This window comes from Rhipicephalus microplus, chromosome X (assembly GCF_043290135.1).
Source record: "Rhipicephalus microplus isolate Deutch F79 chromosome X, USDA_Rmic, whole genome shotgun sequence".
NCBI classification, from domain to species: Eukaryota; Metazoa; Arthropoda; class Arachnida; order Ixodida; family Ixodidae; genus Rhipicephalus; species Rhipicephalus microplus.
In genome coordinates this window covers 243,060,099-243,080,305 of record NC_134710.1, presented here as the reverse complement: position 1 = coordinate 243,080,305, position 20,207 = coordinate 243,060,099, and the positions used below count along the sequence as shown (strand labels likewise).

Below are 20,207 nucleotides of genomic sequence, written 5' to 3'. Positions count from 1 at the left end.
GGGAGGAGGGATGGCACTGCGAAAGAGAATACGTCACATGCGCCTCATGACCTTGAGCACCTCTTTTTTTTTTTTTTCGAATACGCGGTTTTTCAGTGTGATCGTGCTTGCATGCGTGGACAAGTCGCAGCCTTTCAGGGCGGCCCCAGTGACAACCGAGTGCGCCATGTTCAAATCCGTCAATGGTTGGTGCAATGGCTGTGACGAGTGATTTTAGAGCTTGTGGTGTCATTTGTCGAGTGAAAAGAGCAATTTTCAGCTAGTTTTGTGAATTGTGAATTGTAGGACGAGTGCCGTGATATAATATTTAGCTTGCATGTCATCAGTAGCCTCGACTACCGATCAGAAGCGTTTTTTGACCATGCTCTAGCAGGGCCCATTAAAATTTGAAGGGGGGGCTTGCAAGAAAGCAGATTTCTTTTGGATGGGTACTTTCAGGGCTTAGCACTCTAACACTGCAGTGAAACGATGTTTACAGGCCGTTACATGTGGACTAATATACACCTATTCGTTCATTACGAATACTTCGAAATTTTCAATCATTTAAATTCTAATCAAAGGGAATTCAAGTACTCTATTATTGGTTTGAAAATTCGAAGCTTTCGAATATTCGCACAAGCCTAGCGTTCAAATAACACCTGCTGTATCAGATATGCTACGGGCGAAATTACCCCGCTATTGTAGAGTACCAAGCTACTGCACATTCCAATAAATTATACCTAGAGATCAGATAATGTATGAGGCTAAACAGTCCACAGAGGATTCCAGAAAACATATGTCATAAATACATTTTCCAGTGTTGAGCGTTCGAGCTGGAATTTCATCACGTGTGGGGCTACAGGCGGTCATCTTCGATAGTGAGCTAGTGGCACTCTGGTGGCAAGAAATAGAAGCATTGAGATTCGAAAACACTCTTCAACATTGTCTAAGTGTCACCAACCCGCTTTCACACTTTCTGTATTTGTTTTTAGCAGCAGGCTTAGCTTCAAAGTTGGCGTAGAAAATGTGATACGCTGGGCATTGTGAGGTTAATAGTTTATTTTTCAGAAACTACACATTATACTAGGAAGATAATTGTATATATGAGAGTGGCACAAGAATACACATAAACTCATTGAGCCTCATTGAAATCGATCAAGGAATGAAAAATTTTAAGTGTCATGTTTGCTGATGCTTTGAAATTTCAAAGTTTTGTTTAAAAAATGAATGATTTTTTTTTCTGCTGACTGATGCCATTGATGCTAACAAATGTACTGTAAGTGTGTTTGAACATTTGGTTAAAAAAGGGTATGTTGCAGTAAGCCAGTTCTTGAGGCAGACGCGTACCGTAAATAACAGCGTATAATACGAACCTGAATATAATACGAGGTGAAATATTAGGGATGTGAAATAAAAAAAACCTACCTATAACATGAAATAGAAAAGGTCTGAGAACACATTTTTTGATCATGGACCTGCCATTTTAATAGCTGTCGTCTTCAACTGCGCTTCCCTCGGCCATTTTATTGTCCGACAATTCGTCCCACAGCTACTCATCTTCTGTGCCATCGAGAGCATTAGAGATGCAGCACTTTTTGAAAGATCAACGCACAAGGTCCTCTGGGATGCTTGCCCAAGTGTTTATGATATATTTGCATAGCGTGGCTTGCGATGCTCGTTTCATCCACCCAGTCAGTGTCATTGCAGGCTTACCAGAGGGCATCCACTCCGTGCAGCAACGCTTTGATTTGATTTGTAGGGTTTAACATCCCAAAACCACCATATGATTATGAGAGGCGCCGTAGTGGAGGGTCCCGGAAATTTCGACCACCTGGGGTTCTTTAACGTGCACCCAAATCTGAGCACATGGGCCTTACGGCATTTCCGCCTCCACAGAAAATGCAGCCGCCACAGCCGGGATTCGATCCCGCAACATGCGGGTCAGCAGCTGAGTACCTTAGCCACTAGACCGATACGGCGGGGGGTGCAGCAATGCCTAACCGCATTCTTGAATGGTTTATTCATGTAAACATAAAGAGGTTACAGTTGAGAAATCATCCCTCCTGGGATCACGACAAGTTTCGTGCCACAGTAGCGCAAGTGCCTCTTTACTAAATCGGCTGTATGCCAGCGAAACGCGTTCAGCATTAGCATGGATGGAAAAGACAGCAGGGCGCCGAGCCATCTGCACCACACAAACTTTATCCACTCGAGCACAAGGTCCTCGTTCATCCAGTTTTTGTAGGGATATCTCGGGATGACATTCTTCAGCAGCTCCGGGATCGAATCCTGGCTGTGACGGCTGCGTTTTCAGTGGAGGCGAAAAAATACTGTAGACCCGTGTGCTCCCATTTAGGTGCTAAAGAACGCCAGGTGGTCGAAATTTTTGGAGCCCTTCACTATTGCGTCTCCCATAATCATATGGTGGTTTTGGGACGTTAAACCCCACATATCATCTTCAGCAGCTCCTCACATTCCGGCACTGTCTTGCACTTTTAAAGAAGTAATAAGGCGGGAGCTTGTAGCGATGTGGTTTTCCTTCTTACAACGTGCTGGTTCTGTTATGCACTTGGGAGGTCCGAAGTGCCACCTCAAAATAATTCCCGATGGACGAGTCCGTTTAAAGCAAACATTTAATAATAGTTCAAGAGTACATAACTCCTGTAAATACGACCGATCGTACCCCTCGGATAAAGTTGCAAAGAATTGTACATGCTATACCTTAGTCACTATCGTGAAATCCTACCGCTCAGTTCCTGCGCAGAGTTGGTCGCGGAAAATAGTAAAGCAGTGGTGTCTCACCTACCTCGTTGAATGGAAGCCTGGGCGCGAAGCACAGAGACTGATGTTGTCTACGTCGTAGTTGGCATCGATGTTGGGCAGCTACACGAACGATAGATAAGCAGCCATCCTAAGCTGCGGGCGGACGCTGGACGAGCTGACGCCACATTTGACGTACTGGCTCCGAGGTAGAGTCATTGCTGGACAGCCTGGTCTGAACTCGAGCCCGAAGTTCGACAGCTAAGGCCTGTCCTTGGGCACGGGAACGTCAACGCAGCCAGGTAGCCCTGGAACTCCTCAGGTTTCCAGTTGACAGCAGAACTAGCAGCCTTGGCTCGGGGTAGAAATCTGATCGCCCTGATGCGTAACTAGTCTCCGGCCACTGCTGTGACTCTTCTTTGCGTGCTTCCCCTTGTGCGGGCTTCCGAAAATTGCTGCATCTGCGTTAAATTGGCACTTCAGTCATTTATTGCTTGTTCGTTCACATCCATGCCAGCTTCTTTCTCGCCTTGCTACTTGTTTCACGGCGTGCACTTCGAGTTCCGAACACTTCATCTGCACTGAAATGACACAAGAAGCTCTTCAAGGGCTTCAGGGAACTTCTAAGAAATCAAGATTTGCCGGCACAGTGTAAACCTAGCTCAGCTTATGTAACAGTATATCCATTGCTTGCTCACTTTAAAATCGGAGCTTGAAATTTTTTTTTTTTCTTGCCAGCTCATCCTTTGCTTTCGCTTGCATAAGTTCCATGCTGACTGGTAAGTGCCTGGTGCTCTCGAACGAACTTTGTCAGGGCGAATTCGATTTCTAGGACCATCCCATTCTTTGAACCGTAAAACCTTTTTTGCTTTCCGCTGCATGCGAAAAACGCTTCTTTTTCATTCGCAGACACTTCCATTGGTGTCTCCAAACTGTTTCCCGGCCTCACTGTTGCAGATTTTCTCGGCAGCTGTGGTGACAAAATTTCTTTCGAATGCTGCCAATTACTGTTTCCAAGGCTGTGGCATGTTGCACCTTCACGAAGTGAGGTTTATTTTTTAAATTTTTATTTATTTAATACTGTAAGTCTTTCTCAGGCTCATACAGGGTGGGCGGGCAAATATACACAGTCGCGTACAAACCAGGCAATATCGCACATAGCGGAAGAAACAGAATCACAAGATGATGGTGAAAATAAAACTTGAGCGATGAAAGCAATTGTACAAAATCATGGACAGGTCACAAAACATCGAGGTATCAGCAGGGGGTACAGTGATCAGTGTGTTCGGAAGCGCTCACAAACATCAACAACAAAAAAACAAAAGTTGCTTTTAGTCTTCATAAAACAGGCTTTTTACATTCCGAACAATTGAATCTGCAGAGGAAAGATTAACGTATTCACGTGGCAATTTGTTCCACCCTTCCGCTGCTGACGGGAAGAATGAATATTTAAAAGTTTCACAGCGTGACATGAATGGTCTGATGCACTTATTGTGGTTGGTACGAAGGGAGTGATGGTTAGGCGGCTTTATATAGTTGTCTTTATCTATGTTTAAACCGTTGTGATACAAAAGAAAACTAAGCTTTAAGGAAGAGACACGGCTACGGGCTGCAAGGGTCGGCAAGCATGCCCGCCTGCGCAGCTCAGTGACACTGTCATGCCTCGAATACTTAGAATAGATAAAGCGAAGGGCCTTGCGTTGGACGATTTTTAATTTGTTGGAAAGATATTTTTGGTGGGGGTTCCAAACAATGCTGGCGTACTCGAGGATCGGCCTTATGAGAGATTTATATGCTGTCAGTTTTACATTGGAAGGCGCTAATGCAAGTTTTCGACGCAGGAACCCTAGCTGGCGATAGGCTTTTGTGTATGTGCTGCTTATATGTGCATCCCACTTCAGTTTACTTGTAAAGGTAACGCCCAAGTATTTAACAGCGTCGTTTCTTGCAATGTTTGTGCCGACCAAATTGTAACTAAAATGCTGGATTGTTTTTCTGCGAGTTATGCTAAGGCAAGCTGTTTTTGACACGTTAATTTCCGTTCCCCACTCAAGGCACCAACATGCAATATTAGCTAGTGTGGTATTAAGTCTAAGCTGGTCATCAGTTGTGCGGATAGTGGTGTAGATCACGCAGTCGTCAGCGAATAATCTCATTTAACGTTAGGCTCAAGGCACATATAGATATCATTAACATATATTAGGAACAAGATGGGTCCTAAAACGGAACCTTGTGGTACTCCGGAAAAAACTTCCAATGAATCAGAGGCTGTGTTGTTTACGGTTACATACTGGCTTCGATTTTATAGATATTTTTATCCATGCTATTATGTTACTGTTAATACCAATAGACACAAGTTTGTTGAGGTTCACATGTGCACACGTCTGCTGTCAGGGTAAACACTAAAAAAACTACAAGAAAAATAAACTATGCCAGTGCTTATTTTTGCCACGCGAGGGCGCGAAGGTAATGAAGCCAAGCCGTAACCACTCATACACAAAACCAAGCTGTAGCCACGTGGCAATTACAAAACGGAAGAAACATGCACAACTTTGTCTTTCGAGCAAGTTTTCGTTCGGATTTGCACATAGTACGAGACGGAAATTTGCATCACTAATACAGTGCAGACCAGTTATAAATATAACATAACTTCTTATAGTGCAGGACTGTTTACAATGCTCTTTTCGGCACCCGTTTTCCCTCCCATAGTACCCCATGTGTACGCATACCGCTTACAAAAGACCGGTTATGATTTTTGCTACAAATGCGGTAGCGATTGTGTTTTTGGAAGGTGTTCTGGGTGCATCGCTGTAGAGCGAACGACGAGTTCGTTACGGAGGAGGGGGAAATGTGGACTGAACGAAAGAGGGGTGGAGCGAGGAAAAAGAAAATAGCATCGTCAAGACGCCCTGCTGTTTCCATGTGCTGGGCGCTGCGTGGCTGAAATTACTCTACGTAGCACCGCTGTCTTTCGGGTTCGTGCTGAGACGCGACATGTGGCGCCTTCGTGCCCGGGTAAAAGTCACTATGCTGAGCTTCTGCCGATTACGGACGTCGGACCATCACGCTGTGCGTCTCTGACTGATGAGCCGTCGACACTCAAATCGGCACCAGATGTCCAGGCATGGCCCCACGACTGGCGAGAGCTGCGACGACAATGAGGATCACTCGCACTGCAGCAGACGACACGTGCGGCTTGAAGCAAAATGGCACAGCAGCGCCACTACTTCTTGGGTCAACCACCTTGGCCACTTCAGAGAGCGCGCGCCTACAGGGAGCTTCGAAACTGACCTGGTTCTAGTAACGTTGCTGCGGATGGGATCGGCCGTTTGGGGTATGGTGTGGTGACTTTAAAAGTACCGTTAAGGGCGGACAAACAGTCTAAAATTTTTGCGACCAAGGTCCCCAAGAATGACTACCGTCTTTAAAAATGCCACAGCATGCTGCATGGGCTTTCCAAGTGAGGGAGGAAGGCATTTGCCTCGAGCTTGCTACAGATATTGAGTTTGCTACCCTGTCTGTATATTCAATAAAAGTTTTATGGCTTCATGTGCGAGTCATGTTTCGTGTTTCGTCTTTTCTCCCAATGCGTGGCCTTTAAGCTTATGCAAGTATTCGAATGCTTCGAATATTCGAAGGAATAGTAGAGTATTCGAATTCGCTTTGATTTGAATTTAAATAATGAAAATTCGAACAGAACGAAATACCGTAATTACTCAAATATAACACGCACCTTTTTTCCGGTTAAGCGAGTTCATAAATCGCATGCGCGTTAGAATTGAGTACGAAAAAAAAAATGAATACGGTCATTCATTGTCATCGGCATTTCCAAAATGGCCGCCCCCTACACGGGTCGGCATGGTGCGTCGGCCAATTCTGCCCATGTGTTTCCCATGTGCGGCACATCGTACGTGTGCTGAGGAGTTCGTCATCTTGTAGTGCATTAGCATCGATGGCATGGAAGGGCGGACTCCAAAAACTCGAGTGCACTGCGATGGCGCTTTTAAAAGAAAAGTCATCGCGCGTGCAGAAACGGACAGAAATCGGACCGCATCGCGGTCGTTCGGAGTTCTCGAAACGTGCAGGCGGGACTGGCGGAAACAAAAACAGAAGATTGTCGACAGCGAAGCTTCACGCAAAGGCTTCAGTGGACCACAGTAGGGTCGGTTTCCGCAAATTGAAGAGCTGCTTGGCGAGTATGTGCTTGAGCAGTGAGCAACACAGCAGCCTGTGACGACAGAACTGCTCCAAGTGCGGGCTATGCAATTAGCCTTAGAAAAAGGTCTAATGTGGAGCCAGTTTAAAGCGAGCAGGTGCTGGCTAACTAACTTTATGAAGAGGAAAGGCTTTTCCTTCCGAAGGCGAACGGGCATATGCCAAAAGTTGCCGAAGGAGTATGAAGAAAAGCTTCAGTTTTCAGAGGTTCGTCCTAAGCTTGCGGCACAACAATGGCTACCTGCTTGGGCAAATCGGGAATGCCGATCAGACACTCTTTACTTCGACATGCCTGGCACCACAACCGTCGAGAAGAAGGGGGCGAAGCAAGTTCGCGTGCTGACATCGGTCCACCGTAAAACTACAGTGACGGCAATGCTCTGTTACACGTCAGATGAGCACAAGCTTCCCCCGTACCTCGTATTTAAATGGAAGACTCTCCCGAAAGGAGTTGTTTTTTGAGTGGTGTGATCGTGCGGACCAGCGACAAAAAATGGGTGCGCATTGCATTCGATGCCTTACTTTTTTTTTGTCGTGGAAATCGGGTGCGCGTTACAATCAAGGGCGCTGTAGGATCGTGTAAATACGGTAAGTGTATATCAATCCACATGTAATTTCTTGTAAAAATAGTTTCACTGCGGTGTAGTGGTGCTATGCTGTGAAAGCATCTTTTCACGGGAAATTTGCTCTGCCACGTAGTCTTTTTTGAGCATAGTTAGAAAACGCTGCCAATCGCTAGTCGAGGCTACCGAGAACACACGAGCGTGATATAGCAGAGCGCGCAGCCTGTAGTTCACAGTTAATTCTCCAAGGCGGCTAAAGATTGCTCTCTTCTCTCTGAAAATGACGCCCCAAGCTCAAAAATTATGCGTCGCAGCCATTCTATAAACCATTGGCTGATTTAAGCATGGCGCGCTCGGTCATTACTGGGACTGCCGCAAGAAGCTGCGACTTGTTCATGCCTACGTGCACAATCGCACTGAAAAGCCGCACATTCAAAGAAAAAAAAAAAGAGAAAAAGGGCTCAAAGTCACAAGGCACACGTAATGTATTTTGTTTCCCCGTGCCATCCCTCCCTGCTTAGCTTCCTGCACTTTCTCGAGGACTTGAAGAGAAAATGCAGTTGCAGCATGCGACGAATCTTTGCAACTCCAATCGTACTTGACGGATTCTAAATATTTTCTCTGTGGCGTATTCGTGAGGCAATAAGTTTTTTCAGTGAATCCATTTCATGGCTTCTTGAAAAAGTGTTGTAGGGCCCCTTTAAATGAACATATTACCCTCAAATCGATTCATCATTTATCGAAGCTTGTTATGCCGGCTTATATGCTTTAAGTAGAATAAATTTTAATATATTACATATTTGAGAGGTTAATGCATGCACCAAAAATCAAATCCTGCTGCTACTCAAAATTGTTTAGGCTTCCTTTGAATAAAGAAAATTAGCACTGGCATAGAGGTCTTATTTTATTTTTTAAAATATTGTGCATGTTAGTTAGATCATGATAAATATGTGTTTTTCTATATGTCATATATACTACTTGAATTTGGCTTGAAATTATTCGACCAAAATCACTATTCGCTTCAAATTTGCTTTGAACCTTAAATTCACTGCTGTCCACTTTGGTTAACTCAAATTTTAAGGGACCTCTGAATTTTGTTGAAATTATCAAGAAGTTTGAATTATCAGAAGTTATCCGATAGATGACTCTGGGTGAGGTGACACCACACATTATGATTAGACATTGATTTTATCCCATTTAAAATTTGAAAGTGTTTTTAAACTCTAAGTGCACGCAGTCAACAGAAAGCAGAGGTGTAAGGTCCGCAACTTTATTGGCCATTTATTACTGATCAGACCTTTCAAAGAAATTGTTAACCGCCAACTGCTTTTTTGCTATATGTGCCTTCAGCACAAAGCTTTCTGTACCAGTTGAGAAGCATCACTGTTTACCATGCGTGTGCTTCGTTTCAAACATTTGTTTATTATCAAAGCCATTATCCTTGAAGGCCTGAGGCACTTATTTTTCATTTTTAGCCTGTTAGGGATTATCTAAGCAGGCAAAATTTTAAATAGTAGTGGGAAAGCAGCAGATATTTTTCGCTATGGAACCCAGTGATACTACCGCTGCGCCAAGTTGCGCCCAAGTGCCCTGGTTTCTACATCCTGCTACATTTCCTCATAATTTGGCGACTCTGTGCGCAACCTGTGCCAAAGGTGTATGCAGACTTTCAGAAGCAAAACTAGGAAGTTTTCGAATAGCGTGCCACAAAGCGTTGCATTGCGGTCGCCGTCATTGCGCATGCGTCATAACGTTAACGGTCGCTAGCATTTGCAGTCTGCCCGCAAAAAAATAATCTGAAATAGCATTTGGCCCGCAAAGCCCCTTTGTGGTGACTCAAGCATGCGTCAGTGTTTGCGGAGACAAGCGTTATTTGAAAACTCATTAGGTGCCCATACGCAAACACTGTTTGCAAGGTCCACTAACCTAGCGTACGCTTATCGGAAACTCTCTACAGGATACCATGAATGGCCTGGTTTTTCGAACCAAAAGACCGTGAAATCGTTAAAAAAAAAATAGGGTCGAAAAAAACAAATTGATACCTTTTTTCTCTGCTGAAGTTGTCGAATCAGCTCATCCACGGCTGAAATAGCTTTGATGCCTCCGAGCACACTCTGCATTTTGGTGCATGCCCGGGCTCTTGTGAATGAATTATGAATTAACTACATGCAAATGCCAATTGCAATTTGCGCCTCGTGATGGGTGCTGCCGATACCCGCAAAGCGTGGCCAACTCGTGCGGCTTTCCCTGATACGTGTGTGGACGTAAATGATGCGCTATTTATACGAAAATCTGCACCGACACGCAGAATTTGCTGTTGTGTGAAGCAAATCGTTCCTAGTTGTGTGCAGCATAGTGCGAACTAAACTGACACTGTCACTGCCAGGCATTGCTCTTTGTTGACCATGTTCATGACGCCCACTTCGCACCTGGCCGCACACGGGTGTGGCGATGGCCAGCTGCTCTCATTTGTTAAAGGGTCCCTGAAACACTTTTTGAGCATGGTCAGAAAATGCTGCCGATCGGTAGTAGAAGCTCCCGAGAACACGCGAGCCAAATATTGTAGCGCAGCACGTGGAATTCACAATAAATTATCAAAGTCAGCAAAAAATAGCTTTCTCTTCTCTCGGCAAAACACAGGAATTAAGCCTAGTAAGCCGATCTATCAGCCATTGGCTGATTTGAACATGGCGCGCTCGGTTGTTACAGAGGTTGCCGCGAAAGGCCGTCACTTGTTCACGCGAAAAAGCCGCATATTCGAAGGGAAAAAAAAAAAAAAATGCTCAAGGTCACGGGGCGCGAGTGACGTTTTTTGTTTGCCCCTCCCATTCCTCCCTGCCTAGCTTTCAATGCTTTCGTCGGGTTAAGAGAAGAGAGAATGTGATTGCAGCGTGTGACAAATCTTAGTAACTCTGCTCGTACGGGACGGATTCTTAAAATTTTTGCAGTGTTCAATTTGTGAGGTAATACGTTTTTCTAGTGAATTAATTTCATGGTAACTCAAAAAAGTGTTTCGGGGCCCCTTTAAGGCACTGTGTCTCTTTGGCATACTCAGTGGTCCTGCTCAAGGAGGCAGCATAATGAACAATGGCGGTATGTTTGGGCGGTACGCTCAGAACGGCTCTAGGCCTCTTGCACTACAGAGCGCTTAGGTGAAAATGCTTATCATGAAGGGTTGTCAGGAATTAGGCACACTTGGCGGGTTAGCCGTCTGTTGCTATCACACCTCCATGCATTTCCGGTGCTTATCCGTTGAGGCATCACCGCATCATCATCATCAGCCTGACTATGCCCACTGCAGGGCAAAGGCTTCACTGCACTGCGCCGTAATATTAGCCCCTTCGGATTTTTGGTCTGCTTCACCCGACACCACGAAAGCATTGCGGTAAAGCCGACTTTCAGACATTGGCAACGAAAGCACAGACGGCAACTTGCGAAAGCGCTGATTCAAGCATGTGAGATTGATGTAGTTAAACTGGAGCTGTAATTAATATTGTTTCAAACATGTGGACAGGAAGTTTTAACGGAAGCTCCTTGGTGTCCGAAATTCAAGACATATTATACATTTGCTTGTGACGATGCCGTAAAAGCATCTGAATTTTCATGCATATCTGAAAAATTGGGCAGCCAAAAAACTGTATTTGTGGATATTTAACTGGCCAGCATGTGCGCTGCTGGGTGAACTCTGAGACAACTACAAGACATTATCAAGATGCTTGCTGCAGTGACCAAAGACATCCCAGCCAACTTTGGAGCAACTCCTCAAAACATTCTGCCTGGCCATCGTATGCAAATATAGCGACTATTCTTGTGCTTGGGGTGATGCTTCAGGGCATTCCTTCAGGGCATCCAAGAATCTGCAGATTCTGAAACAGCCTAACAATTCTCATCCAAAAGATTTGAAATATAGTAAATAGTTTTTAATGGTAATGGGCAGTATTTTTAAAAAGCGTTTAGTCAATGGGCTCAATAATTAGTTCAGATATTTTCTTCTATTGTTAAAGTTAAAACACCTTTCTTAGCAGAGGTGCAATCACAAAGGTTTGTATGATGTTTAGTGTACAAATATGACAAACTCATCTGTAGTAATAATGTCATCTTCAGTCATTTTATGATGAAGTGCTCTGGTTCTATATTTCACCATTGCCTTTGTCCACTAAATATCGTCGGGTTAGTTACTGGTGTTATTGATAATTTTATGTACTTCTCTACCTTTATTAAGCTTAGCATACAGCACATTGTGGTTCTACCAGTCCTCTGTCATGCCTGCAAATGTGTATTAAATTTGCATCTAGCAATACTTGCTCCGAAAGCTAGTTTTATTGCTACAAAACTCATTTTTGCCTGCTTCATAAGCTGCTTCAAAGCAGCCTGAGCCAGTAGCATCCTTGGGAACCACAAAAGCTAAACTGAATGATGGAGTTTGAATTAAATGGCTACTAAATACATTGAAAAAATAGAGAGCCAGCCAAAAATTGAATTTTGTTTGAACTAATCAAAAGTATGAATTATTAGAGTTCGCATTATCGCAAGTCTACTGTATTCGCACAAGCCTAGCGGCCTTCATAAGCTTGGCGGGCTTTTGTCGTCCTTGATCTCCCGGCGGCAAACGCGTACCTTCGTATCACGTATGCTGTTCTTGGTTCAATGTAAAGTGCGATCTTTTCGATGTGTGATTTTCATGTTTTGGACAAACTGAGTGCCACAACATGCCGAACGGCAGGCTAGGCCTAATCAGCATTTGTTGCATTTCAGTAGCGGTCGTGAGCAATCTAAGTTGCGGTTAGAAACGCAATCAAGGAAACTCTGCAGTGGCTGCAGTTCAAGGGAAGGAATACATATCGTCGATGAAAACAAAGGTGACACGTGTAGCACTCTAAGGGTGGTTCGCAATTCGATTGGAATGTCTTGAAACCAGGTGTGCCCTGCAGAAATACAACAATCAACATCTTTCAGGGCACAAAATTTCGGATATTAGTTGACATTTCTGTCATGCGCATTATATAGGCGGTCTGAGAAGTAGGAAGTGAATTTCTGCGATGGTGTTTTCTTTTGTTGGGCTCCCCCTTGCCTTTCACGTTCATTTGGTTAGCAATGCGGGTCTTTGGACATCTAATTAACTTAACAGTTGGAAAATGAAATGGTTCTAAGCACTGTGCATCGCATGCTTCGATTCTCGGACATGCGAGGTTTCATGCTCAATACGTTTTGTGGAACTCTGGTCTTCGAAAAAGGCCAAAGGCCATTTTGGTTATAGTGCTGTTCGCTTACAGTGCAGATATTAGCGCCTCCCGTGACTTACGTTATAAGTGGTCTATACTATACTGGGAAAAAATTTCCTTATTATACGAGGGTTTTCACAGTTATTCTGCTGGTGCAAAATTTTAGCGTCAGTGCAGACTTTTTGCATAAAGTGCATGAAACATGCATATGCTAATGCAACTATGCAGTTATCACTTTTTTGACCCTAGTATACAGGAATAATCAAAAGATGCATAATTTTTCATGCTGCAGAGGTGAGCTATACATTTTGCTGAATATGCATTTTTGTTTTTGTCCCTCCCATCCTTGTGACAGCATATTTAGGTGCACTTTGACCAAGATACCAGAGACGCAGTCCCTTCTGCAGAAGGCTCGCCTACCTTTAGGTGTCCTTATTCATCCATTTCGAGATGTTAATGTAAGTGCACTACACCCTGCCTTATGTTGTCTTTGTGAAAAGGAGTGCGGCATTCCAAGAGCTGCTGGAGTTAGTTGGTACTGACATGAAGGTTTTCAGTGGTAATTTTTTTGCATCAAATGAAAGGCCAAGATCTTCAGTGCTTAGAAAATTAGCCAGAAAGTGTGAGTGTGCACTGGAACATTGATTTTCTATTTGTATCCTCACTGCGTGTTGTGGTGTTAGCTTCTCGGCATGTGCTTATGCAAGATATCATGAAGTTACTGTGGCTGCTTTGCTCTGTGCCTCCGTTAACAAAGTACATCAGCCATTTTGCATGTTTTGGTATCTCACATCATATGTACTAGACATCTAATGGTGTAGTCACCTAAATTGATACTGTAGCCTAATGTGACACTAGCGTCAATGTCAGTTGGTGGCCCATGCAAAAATTAAGTTTTAATGTCAAAATAAAATATCAGTCGTTGCAGCTGACAATAATGCCTTTTTGGACTTTGAACTAGAGTAGGAGGTCTAAAATGTCTAACAGTCTAAATTCTGTGGAATTCCCAGAAAATGTAGATATGCTGGGAAGAGTTGTAAAATGGTCATGGGAGTTTTTGAAAAAACATGGCTTGGTCACAGAAACTGACTACAGAAGTTCGTGCGACAGTCACAAAAAGAGTTTTTAGCTTTGATCAAACCTTGTAAAGTTGGACCTTTTTCTGTAACAACAGTAAACAGCTATGCCGAAGTGTAAAAAAAATGTCCTTACTAAAAAAATTCAAAACACTAACACGGCAGGAACTAGGAAGGGCACATGAGTGTTCATATTGTTACAGTGCATCGACATGAGCAAGTGTGGCACTTTCCGAAGGGATGAAGACGACTGTGCGTTAAGTGCTTGCATGAGAGGCTGCTCAGCCATCTTGCTTTGCTGCCGATTCTTTGTGGCCGCTATTCATAAAACCATACAGTCATTAAACGAAACCTGAAAGCGGCAGGAAAATATGTTCTATTTAACAGGAGTTTCGTCGGCTGAGAGGTTAAACAGGGGTGCAGAATACTAGTACTAAACCAATCATATCAGAGGCAGTTGTTCTGTTTAAGCAGCAATTCAGATAAGATTTCCATTTACTAAGAGTATACTGTACCTTACCTTTTACCTGTAGTGTTAGCGCTTGAAATTGGCAACTACACCTGGCAAGAACTATCTGTGGCAGTACAGACAAGTCTGCAAAACCAACGCACACACTCTTTTTGCTTTCTGCATTAAGTCCATGAAGGCTGACTATTGTAGACTACGAAGACCATGAAAAAAACAAAGAAATAGGGATTGTGTTCATGATAGTTTATTCTGTCAACGTTTTTCATTTTTTTTTATTTTTCTAGTTTGCTGATTTTCTGGTGTCGATTTCACCTTTTCCTGTACCTATAAGAACAATGGCCTCGCTCATGTGCAGCAGGTGCACATCGAGGCTTGTAACCGAGCATAAGTGCGTGTTTATTGGGCAGTCTGAATTCATTGAGCAGAGAGAAATAGCTAGGCATTGTGAAAGATTTTGTTTTCCACACGCAATCACCAGGAAAAGAGTTGTGTGCAAGTAATACCAACAGTGCTAGTGGGTCTCTCGTGCGATATTCATCGTGAAGGTGACGTCAGTGACCTGCCATCTTCAGCAAGACTAGCTGCTTGAAACCAAAACTGTGATTTGGAATGGTTTGTAAAAGAAATGACTCATTTCAAAAATAGCGTTGCCTACTAGTACTGCTAATACAGTCACGCTAGAGATCACGTCTTGTGACTCTGTGGCCGTCAGCGTCTACAGCTGGAGATGTTTTTGTGCTTTGTGGTGAGAGCACTTTACAATAATTAACTCATCAGTGTAAAGCTTTGCCTGGATAACAGACACATTTGTGTCTATTAATGGTTGACTATTCATAACGAGCGCGTTTCACCTTCTTCGAATTACAAATTTCACACGCTTGCTCCCAACAGCTCGTGGAAGAGATGTTTGCTGCGTGTCGTTGCATTCGCGTCCCTTGACGAAACAACGTGAGCGTCTCAAGAAAGCTCTTGGGTCTCCAAAGGAACGGAAACGATGATGCCAACCACGTGCCCACTGAAATTTAGGAAATGGTTTCTCGCCTTTGTGTAGGATTTACAATTGCACAGTGTGTGCCTGGCATTGTCCTTTTTCCTGTCAGAAATAAAGCCGACCACTTTACTAAAGCCGAGTCCTGTGCTTCTGCACAATACAGAATATTATATCGCTTTCCAGAAAAAGAAAAAAATGTAGACGTTACTGTATGGTGCTTGCTTTCCACGCCTAAATGAACCGCTGTCAGATAAGCGTTGTATAATGTGATTTGCAGAAGAGTTATGTCATAATTACAGATTTCTTTCTTCACACCTGCACCCATAAGTATATCAAGGCTTCTCATAGCTTTCGATTAAAACAATATATGAAATATGTATCGTAACACAATTGCACAAATAACCTCATAAGCCTTGGGTGTTAGTATGAAAATACACACGTTAAATGAGTTTGCGAAAGCAGTACTCAAATTGCCCCCAAAAGAATTTTTGACGCAGTGACACATGTGCAGAAGCTCTGCCCTTGTAGCTTTGGCTGTGCTGCCACTGAAAGTTGTCGCCAAGTGTAGCTCTAGCTCGCCTTTCCAATTTGCTCCACGTGAAAAAAAAAAGGACAGTGCAGAAATGTTGCTTCTTCAAATCGTATAGCATATTTGGATTCCCAATCATGATGTTACTCATGCTGATAAACTTGTGACTGTTTGTCTTGCCCATGACCTCTGTTCAGCTTGAAGGCATTCTTGTTTGGCCAGAAGCATTATGGCTCGCAGGGCAGAATAAAGCTCATTCAGTGGTGATGCACCAGCTGACGTCGCCAGTTTTACATTCAGTTTCTGCAAGTGTCCTATCTTTGTTACCACTCGAAGGCCCGTTTACAGTATACAGACAGTTGACTTTCCAAGTAGGCTTACAAGTCTGGGAGTGTGCTTAGGATCATCATGGATTCCCTTAAAAAGTCAGGGAACTTAGAAAAGCTAAATTTTCCTAACCTGGTTGTAGGAAAATTTGAATGCCAAAAAACTTCAGCATCCGAAACTCTGAAATTTCAGACGTACCTATGCATTGGTTCTGTGTGCCATGTGGCAGTGCCCTCAGCCCTGCTTGTCTTCCAATGTCACTTCCCAAATTCTTCTGGAGAGCACCCAATTAAATGCGGTGGCATTATAGGCTCAAAACCCAATGACCCAGACTTGGAGCACTTGTTCTGGTCACCCGAGTGTGGTATTTGGCACCAGACCTTTTTTCCTATGCCCAGCTATTCAGATAGACAAAAAATCGAGAAAATGAGTGCTGGCCTGTAAGCACTGTCCTGTTCACTTCTACTGTAAATGCAGGGTGCTGCGTCTTAGTTTTTTAATACGAACACTTGTCTGATGGTTGTGTTTGAAGTTGAAAAACCGTATACAGTAGAACCTCGTTCATATGTTCCCGCTTAATACGATTTTCCGGCTCCTACGCTTGAAATCGCGATAACTAGAAATGCCTCCATATAGCTACGAGTTATTCTGCTTAATACATTCTCGGAAAATACAATTATTCGAGAGCAACATTTGGCGTTCGGCAAACTGCGGTCATATGATACGTTGTGCGGGTAACAATTCTCATTCAGATGTGGAAGTAACAATTCTCATTCAGGTGTGAAAGAAAACTGCTCTCGCTTGCATTTGAAGGACCAAGTGGCAGACTGCCGTCACGCGGTGATGGCGGTTTTTTCGCTTACATATGCACGAATCCGTCTGAGCCGTCAACGTCTTAGAATGGTTTTTAAAAATGCCTGTTATTTTCTGCAGCACAGTGTTTTTTCTCTCAGCTGGCACCTTGGCAAAAAATTTAGGGATACCATATTTGCTTGGATCGCACTTTTTTTTCGTGGCAAACTGAAAAAAAGTTAGGGGTAAAGAAAACTTGGAGTGAAAAAAGAAACAGAAAAAAAAAACTGCGGTGGCCTCAAATCGGGATTCTCGCACTAGCAACTAACTAAACACTTCAAGAAGCACTTATCAAGACTTACTTTGACAATAAAACCACAGGTTCAACATAAGACAAGATTTATTTGAGACACAAAAGAGTTTTCGAACACTACACAAAGCTTGTGGGAGTTGCAGGCGTAGCGTTAGCGTATAACGTCAATTTTGGGCTGATGTCCATCTAACATGAAATTTTCCTCAGTTACCATCTGTTGAAATAACCTTTTACCATCCATTCCAGTCTTAGGCACACGGAAGACCAGCATGATTGGTGGCTTTCAGCTGCCCGTGCGGCCGTTGCCAGTAGCGAACACTAAACTCGTCGACTCCAAAGTGCTTACCGGTGGCTCTGTGGCCATTGTTTGTGCATGGTCAATCGTTTTCAACTTGAAAACAGCCGTGTAACTTTTCTGTCACCCTATAGCGTAACCACAGCACAAACAGACGTACTAACACCAGCTAACATGCTACAACGCGCACTTGCCACTTTGGCTTGGTTCGGATTGGATTGCCGCTTCCTTGCTCGCGTGTCACGTGGTTATGAACCCGGGAAGGCTGGGAACGTATCGCTTCTCGATGCGATGCGTTACTTGACTACTTCTTGGGACAGTGTGCAGAGTGAAAAGATTAGCAGCTGTTTCAGGAAGATTGGTTTTCGGTGGCAGCTTGCATCGGACGATACAGAGCGCAGCGAAGATGACTCTGTAGCGTGCGTGTCTGACATCAACGACAACATTGATGTGGAATTTCTCTGCACTGGCACCGATGCACCATTAGCAGAATTCGTCTCAATAGGCAGAAACATCTCGACTTGTGAGCCACTAAGCGTCGCCAAGATTGTCGCGGAGGTGGTTTGGTGCGACACAGTGAAGGAGGCGGGGGACAAGGCATTGGAGGGCAGCGGCAAGAACAAAGGCGTATGACGACTAGCTAACCGCTGAAGCCCTTGCTGAACTAGAATCTTTACAAAGCTTGTTTTGCACGAAAAACAATGAAAAAGCTCACAAGGGTCTACTATGTGTGCAGAAGGAGCTTTTCTTGTCCAAGGGCGAAAGGCAACTGTATAAAATTACTTTTCTTTTTTTTCAGAAATAAATGTTTTATGCTCCTACACCTCTATTTGGCCTTGTCAGCTTCTATTTTTGCAGGATTCAGATCGTGCGTTTGCTGGATCGTATGTTTATCTTCCTTGTTTTTTCGAAAACGTATCAACGAAAGTGTACTGTATAAGGTGAAAGTGACCTTTCTTCAAACCCTGCGAGGGTTGAATTTTTTTTTTCTAAATGTGACTCACCTGGGTCGATTTTCTTTTACTGCAAATTTAAATTCTTTAGGTGAATCTATTTCAGAAAAAAAAAATTTAACGTGACCATAAAAGGAGAAAAATATTGTCATTACAGGAACATTGTTTATTCATGACTACTAGTGCGAGATGATTTATAAAAAAAAAAAATGCTTGACTTAAAATTAAGTGCGTAATCGATAAAAATTATCTGTTGCTGTGAACATCTGTGTAGTTTACAGACGTTTAAGAATAAATGCACAAAGTAGATAAGTATAAACACTGAGAAACAAAAGCTACCTTTTCAGCATCGTCTCGCTGCGCATGCTTTTGAGGCGTCGCTCATTCTTCAACATTTGAGTATGAACTCGCAAGTAACTCCTCGTAAGACGGGCTGACGTGCAATGAACCGGATTCTGATTCTGCAGTCGAGCTGTGATTTGGGGGAGTCTTCTCTAAACTAAGTTGCAGCAGAGAAACCGGTGCATCATCTGCTGCGGTGGCGTAGCAGTTATGGTGCTCAACTGCTGACCCGAAGGTCGCAGGTCCGATCTCGGCTCCGACGGTTGCATTTCAATAAAGGTGAAATGGTAGAGACCCGTGTACTGTGTGATGTCGATGCCTGTTAAAGAACAACAGATGATTGAAATTTCCAGTGACCACCGCTGCGGTGGGACTTAAAGTCCCAGATGTTATATTAGAAACAGGCGCGCTTTTTCGCGCAGACGAATTTTGCAGGTGAATGCACTGAAGAAAACTTGGTTTTAAACGCATCCTGAAAGCAAAAACAAGTCGGAAACCTGGAAATATCTTTTGTCTCATTGCCAACGAGATTCAAGCGGTTTTGCGAGTCTCCAAGGCAGGAAACACAACCTTAACAGCATTATTAACGTCAGTCTGCGCCTGCACGAAAACAGGTAAAATCGCACTCTGGGGTGCAATATACTAGAGAGTAACAATGTGGTCGCCCTTTGAGAGATTTTAAAGCAGACAGCCATCAGTTTTGCGGGCACAAGAAGCGGGAATGACTCAAAGATCGAAACGGAAATTAGCTGGTTTCCTGCTGTAGTAAAGTGTTGAATAAAAAGGAATGAAGAAACATGGGGGCAAGAAAAAATTTCCATGTATTCCCACATTGTGGCAGCTCATGCTGGGTAAAAGAAATGATTGAAAAAGGCATGCGTCTCGAGACATACAAGCGATCATCTGCATGTACTTCTTTGACTGTCTTGATGGTATTTGCAGAAAACGTACATGTACATCATTGACCCTGAAAGGGTTAATCGCCACAAGTGACCAATCTGTCATCGTGTGTATGACCCTAAAAACATTCATGTTTCAAGCCAGTTACATACGGCACATGGCAAAGAAATTATAAAAAAAGATGCTCAAAGCCGAGGCCATACATCAACAAAGAGCTGTGGATCTAGAGTTAAGGGAACGCAATGTTGAGGCTATATGCCAATGAGGAGTAATGGATCTAGAAATGAGGAAGCACAAAGCCTCCTCGGTTATGTCTCTTTCTTATAGGTTGCTTTCCATGCATGAATACAAAGAAAAGCAGTACATTAGGTGCACCCATGACGAGTTATTGTGCATTTTCGCAACAGGGGAAGGGCTTGTAGTAATGGTATTATTCTTTATTTATTTATTTTAATTTTTTTCAAGCTGTTAGAAAGAAGGC

The 20,207-nt window shown here is 43.5% G+C and overlaps 1 protein-coding gene across 5 annotated transcripts in view; it reads left to right on the top strand.

Annotated features, from left to right (window-relative positions):
• Sec24AB (Protein transport protein Sec24AB) overlaps positions 1-20,207 on the top strand; it is a 168,037-nt gene that overhangs the window by 67,158 nt on the left and 80,672 nt on the right. For all 5 annotated transcript variants that reach the window (XM_075878875.1, XM_075878873.1, XM_075878874.1 and 2 more), the window contains one exon: positions 13,095-13,197. In XM_075878875.1, the coding sequence (XP_075734990.1) occupies positions 13,095-13,197 (103 nt within the window). The remainder of the gene's footprint in view (positions 1-13,094; positions 13,198-20,207) is intronic.